Source organism: Myotis davidii, unplaced genomic scaffold (assembly GCF_000327345.1).
Source record: "Myotis davidii unplaced genomic scaffold, ASM32734v1 scaffold655, whole genome shotgun sequence".
Classification (NCBI taxonomy): Eukaryota; Metazoa; Chordata; class Mammalia; order Chiroptera; family Vespertilionidae; genus Myotis; species Myotis davidii.
The window spans coordinates 994,944-1,001,272 of NW_006287547.1; the positions used below are offsets into that span (position 1 = coordinate 994,944).

Consider the following 6,329-nt stretch of genomic DNA (forward strand, 5'->3'; position numbering starts at 1 on the left):
TTTTACAGCTTTACGTAGGAAAAGCTGTCCATCTTTGCTTTCAGAGTTTCTGAGATTCACATCTTTCTCTGAGAGATATTTCCCATTCTGCAATGCTAAAGACACATTTCATGTTTCTCTCTAATATTTTATAGTTTTCAGTTTTACATTTAGATTCTTTAATCCATCTGGAATTTATTTCTATATATTGCGTGAGGTAAAAATCTAACTTTATTTTTTCCAGATGGCTTGCAAAATTTCCCAACATCATTTATAAAATTGGTCAGTCTTTCCTCACTAGTTTGAAATGCCACTTTAGTCATACTCTAAATAGATCATTGTGTTTTTTTTTTTAAACCAGAGCTTATAATCTAAATGAAATGAATTACAGTGGAGAACAAAGACAGGTAATCAGGTAATTCAAACAAAAAATGAACATTGAGATAAAGTTGTAAACAAACTATTTAATGTATATATAATAAAATACAAATGTCATTCATTGCAAAATAGTATAAATATGAGTAATTAAAGAGAAAATATTCATATAAAATATTCAGAGGCTGAACATTCATAAGATATAAGGTTATAGCGGTTGATTATTAAAACATTGTTTAGAATAACTCCCATCATATGAAACGTTATTTGAAGCCTAGGAGATCTAAACATCCACCAGCTGCCTAGTTTAACCCCAAATCAGATGTTTCTGACAGTGGATCAGAATGTCTTTTAAGTAAAAAAGCCAAGTCTGAAATTAGAAAAAGTGTAACAATCTCCTCTTATAATTCAGGATTGTTTGGTTTTTCTCTTACTTCTCTGAGGCTCTGTAATATTTCAGTATCTCATTTTCCTGGCAGTAGAGTGAGCCTGGACAGAGACTTGGCCCCTTGCAATCGTTTCTTTTAACAGGAGAGTTGATTAAGAGTCATTGAGATGAAATGCCAAAGATAATAAAATTCAGTGTTGAACTCTGAAACCTGGATGGAAATCCTAAAGCATGCACACCTACAACTCATGCCTTCCCATGGCTTTGAAAATTTGCTCTTAAGCTAATAATCAATATAATAATAGTGAATCCTGATTTTTCTTAGCTATGTCTCTCTGGTCTACAAATCCTGAGGTGCTGCTATGAACTGCTGCAAAGCCAATTGACACATTGGTATAACAATCTCATTTTGGAAGATTAAAAAGATTGTTATTGACAATGAAAGTTTTTATTTTCGTATGTTGTCTGTATCAGCTTCAATAAAAATTAACAAAGTCATCAAAGACAAAAACAGATCACTCATCTTGCAATGCCAAGTCAGGTCCTCTGAGACCCAGCTAGGGAGGGGAACAACACCAACAAGGTGGTTGAGAGGTGAGTTTTTACACAGCACACTGTATGTAAAACATGCACACTGTATTTTCTCACAAGTGAGCTATGTTCTGAGGGAGGACATGTGATTGAGCTTTCATCAAGCAGTTAAAATACAACAACAATAACAAATAAATCACTTTCTTCAGTGGTTGGGGGATTGGCATGTGTCTGTAGGGGGTGGTACAGAGGTATGGCCTGCGTCACAGTATACAGATGATCTGAGGCACTTATTGCAAATTACAAGGAGACAAGTCCCAAGATATCAACTTATGGGATGTAACTGTTGTTCTAGACACTTCCTAGTGAACAATTGGATGTTTTCAAACATTACCATGTTTGACAATCTACAATAAAGAAGTACAGTAACAATAACTTTTTAATTTTTCATGAGGGGTCCTAGAGATAAACCCTGGACTTAAGTTTTATTTTTAAATAAGCTCAATGAAAAGAGATATTCTTTGTGCAGTAAAAACACTAAATTCAAAAGGGTGGGAATGCTGGCAGTTAGGTGCACAAAGGATGCCTTTGGCGGATTTTCCTGGAAAATGTTCCTGTGTTTTCACCATTGATTGCTGGGATGGTCCTGGGTGCTCTTTGCCTTCTTGGGGCTCCAAATGAAGCTAGACTCTGGACTTTACATTTCCAGGCCTTCAGAGGAGTGCTAATTACAAAATACTTTACTAAAACGCTAGAAACTCATTCACAAAGCCAAGCCAAGTCTCAGATTTGAAAGCATTTAAAAATATCCTTGCAACAGCCCGTATTACTTTATACTCATCTATTTTTAGAGCCCCAATGTTTGTTTTGCTGGAAGAAAAAATTAAAACATGTAAAGTATGCCATGAGCAAATCTGCAGTAATAAGTAGCACATACATGTTGTGGAGGAAAACATTCACCATGAAACAGTCAACATAAAAACAGATTCTGCGGAGGCGGTTTTATAAATAGCAGCTATTATTTTGCTTTCAATTGCGAAGCATTTTAAATAACAAGCCCTTAAAAATTGTCAAGTTTCTTCCTTTAGATAGATATGATTTCCTGATTTTTCATAAAATTATTATGGAAAATTATAAATGGATCCCATTAGTTTCATGTGTAATTTTACAATCATATTGTTAAAATTAGAAACACATGGGAGAAAAGAAAGAAATAGGAACATGATATCAGGCACTGAAGAAACCAATAATTGGAAATTATTCATTTCTCTATATAAAAACAAAAAAATGCCTATGGAACTTTTAATCAAATCTTTTGAACAGATGTCATGCCATAGAGATTTATAGATCAAATTGTCCCAATTAATTGTCATTAAGTCCCACCCACCTTAGGGACATCCCCTGCCTTATCTTTAGCAGGGTCTCTTTGAGTTCCTGAGCATAGTAACAGGAGGAACTGTGCTTTGAACCCCAAAAGGACGGTTTGGCACTGTTTGCCTCATATAATTACTGTGATACAGCCAGGTAAATTTTCCTGCTGTATCTTTAAAAGCAAACATTGTTTTAAAAGGTTCTGAGTCACCTCCATCTGAAATGTATAGCAGTATATAAAGGAAAAGTGTGACTATGACAATATTGGGGAAATGAACTCTTAACGCAGGGTAGAAAAATGAATTTCCCGATTTCTGCAATGCTGTGCTACACTACTTCTGACCCCGTCACTAATCAAGGGCTGCTGGCAGTGTGTAGAACCGATGTAAGCCCTGTCCCCAACATCTTCCCTGGACCAGAGGCCATCTCCAGCAGTGGCAGTTCGGACTGCTGGCAGGCACCAGAAACTAGGGTCACCCTTAAAGGGCCTGTAGCCCCGTTCCGCACTGCTGCAGTGCTTCCTCGCGTCAGCCCACATGATTGGACTTGGCTATGCAGAAAACGGTGACGTGCAGTTAAGAAAATACTGACAAATGCCGCCAATCACGTTCTGAGTGGAAATTGTGACTTCGCGGCATGACCAGTATTTCCTGCCTCGCAACCGGTGGATCTGTAGCTGAAATGGCTTGCTGTGAATTTTGCAGTGCCCCAGCCAGAAGCGATAAAATTTCTGTAAGAGCATATGCGCCATGACAGAATGCCACATCAGCCCAGAAGAATGATTTTCCCGGGAAGGTCTGTGCAGAGAAGCTGGGCAGAGATTTTCACTGTTTCCAGCCCCCAGTGAGGTAATGTTAAAGGCACATTTTCCTTTATTTGTTCTGCATTCACTGAATGTAGTTTTTTTCTCTTTTTTTTAATGTCAGAGGGACATTGCAGAAAAGATCAGAGGAGACAGTCTGACAATGGAGCCAAGGTTGAAAGCTCCTCTGTTTTCAGGTAACAGCCCCGGACGGTTTGTCTGCACTCAGTCTCTTGAGGGCATGTCGTTGTAACCCTGTCCATAGGCTTGTCAGACAGTTCAAGACAAACAAATCACTTAGTTGTTGAACAACTATAACATCTGATACCATCACACAAATTGTAACAATAGCCACTAATCAAAGTTCTTTTCATTCAGTTTAAGAAAAAGAACTTCTCAGCTTCGGCTTGATTACCTAAAAGTAAAAGCCTTTCAAAGTGAAAGGCAACAAGCATTTATTTGAGATCAATAAAAAAAGCTCCTCAGAATGCATTGATTCAGGCCGAAGCCCAAATCGTGCTCTGATTAGGAGACAATGGCAAAGGGTATTTATGAGAAAGGAAAAGGGAACCATTACATCAATAGAAGAGAGGCCTTTCTATTGGTGCAGATAACATAGTGCCGCTAATTCTAAAAATGTTTTTAATTTTTGGTCAGGTAGCCATCAGTCCGGTAGTTCTTACTATCCTTGCAAACGCTTCTTTGGGACACGTGGTTGCGTTAGGCTCGGTCCAGAGGCTGTTCTGTCCTGTGTTAACATCCCAAAGTGTGAGGCACATGACCTGCAAGGCAGTTCCTCTGGCCTGGCAGCTCCTGCCCCATTCCAGAGTGGCTGTGCTTATATCATTTTGACGGGTTCAGGACCCTTTTTGTTGTTCTTTTGAAAATTACTACATGTAAGGTTTCGAAGAACAGAGGGAGGTTCTGTTCCTAAGAAGAACTGGGGCGTCAAGCATGCGGCTGCCCATAACTAACTACGGGGTGGGGGGCGAGTCCTCCGAGGTGCCTGGCGAGGCCCGCAAAGGCACAGCCACGCCCTCCTTGGAGCCACCCTCCCAGGCCCCAGGGGCGATCCCACTCTCCACGGGCTCGGCTGGGCCGCCCCGCTCTCCTTTCAGGACCTCTGGCTGCCTTCGCAGAGAGGCACGGGCGCCCAGTGCCAGGACAACCAGGCGGTAGAGGTGTAACATCACCACGAGGAAATTCTTTACCGCAAAGAACACCAGCATCTGGTTGAAAACCTTGTAATAGGCCATCAGTACGAGACGCACGATGAGGAAGGGACCGTCTTGTATGAAGACGCTGATTCCAATGTTCCACAGATCGGCACTGTACTGGCAAAAGAACAGGCTGGGGAACCCCCTCGCCCTCAGAGACAAGGGGCACACGACATGCTGAACTGAAAACACAAGACACACCAATTAATGTATCTCTCTGAAACGTCAGCAAGGAAGACAAGAATGAAACGGGAACAAGTCTCCAACACTGGGTGCCTTCCTAGTTCATGACTGAGAGTGACTGGGATTTCATTCAGTCTGAACAGGGGAAACATCCTTGGTCATTGTATATTCAACGATATGTTATGTTTCCAATAAAGCACACCAAAGAAAGCCAGTCCTCTAGTTTATGTTCATGTCAACAATTCAGATCACCTTCCAGTCCTCACACTGGGAAAAGCACAATTAACCAGGATGGAGAGACTCAAGAACAGAGGAAACCACCACATTAGTCCCTGGGTCTGCAGTGTGGGGAGGCCGCACAGCGGGTGCCCTGGGCCTTGTCAGGGGGCCTGGCTGCCTCTCCTTGGCTTCTCATTCTTTGGCAGGAAGATGCTGGGCAAGTTCATCTGCCTGAGTCTCATTTTCCTGCTTTGAAAAATGGGATAACAATGACATCTGTGAGGAGAAAGGCGCCATCTCGCTGATTCTTGTTTGTTTCCATTAGAATAACACCCCTGGCCCCTTTCTCCTCTCTCACATTATCTTCTCCTTGGGATAATGAGTGACTTCCCTGACTGCCAAGTCTGGAGATGCAACAGAGTAAGCATGACCCGGAGCCTTCGGCCTCTTCTCCTTGAGAGCTACCTACTTATGGGTTGACTTACTTAATCCTCTGTGTACATTGTGTTGTAAAAATTCAAGCACTTATATTCAAATTCAAACTTAACTCCTGTTCAACATATTTTTCTAATGGTGGTGAAAAAACGAAAAACATAGCCATTGTTATTTTGTCTAATTCCTTATGGTTTTGTTTCACAGTTTACAAGAAAAACTGGATATAATTACTGATTTTCCAGTTGAATAAAATGAGGTCTAATCAACAAATGAACCTTTTTGTTTTAATTTCTAAAATGTGAATTTAATTTAGGGTCAAGGGCAGAAAATCATCCTTTAATAATAACGAAGCCTTCCATTTGGAGCTTTCAAACAAAGAATGCCTGTCTGCTAAAGCCTGCAAATATTAGGAAGCTGCTTGGATATGAACAGAATGTTGTTCCCTGGAAAATACAATAGGAATTTAGTCAGAAGTAACATTTGGTCTTTGTTTTTCAAACAGCTGCATAACATTATCACCCTCTGAAAGTTTACACAATTTCATTCTTAAATAAAAATGTTTTTAGCAAGGCTATAAACCACAAGATATGGGAGGGTGAGGACCAGCAGATTGAAAGACAATAAACAACAACAACAAAAGATCAATAATAGTCTTTCCAAAGAAGTGAGAGTCAGGAAAAGGCTCCCAGCGGACTTCTGAAGAGTATTATTGTTCCCTATGTAGAGTGATGGTGCCTAATATTCTGTCCCAAGTCACCAGCCAATCAATGGGTATAGGACACCTTGCAGGGCACATTATGACAAAACCTCTCTCTCTCTCTCTCTCTCT

The 6,329-nt window shown here is 40.5% G+C and overlaps 1 protein-coding gene across 1 annotated transcript in view; it reads right to left on the reverse strand.

Moving 5' to 3' along the window:
- Nucleotides 1-430: 430 nt before the first annotated feature.
- The window catches only part of TMEM26 (transmembrane protein 26), a 42,389-nt gene continuing 36,490 nt past the window's right edge, over nucleotides 431-6,329 (reverse strand). The window contains 1 exon segment of the mRNA XM_006759373.2: nucleotides 431-4,845. Within this exon segment, the coding sequence (XP_006759436.1) occupies nucleotides 4,421-4,845 (425 nt within the window). The 3' untranslated portion in view covers nucleotides 431-4,420.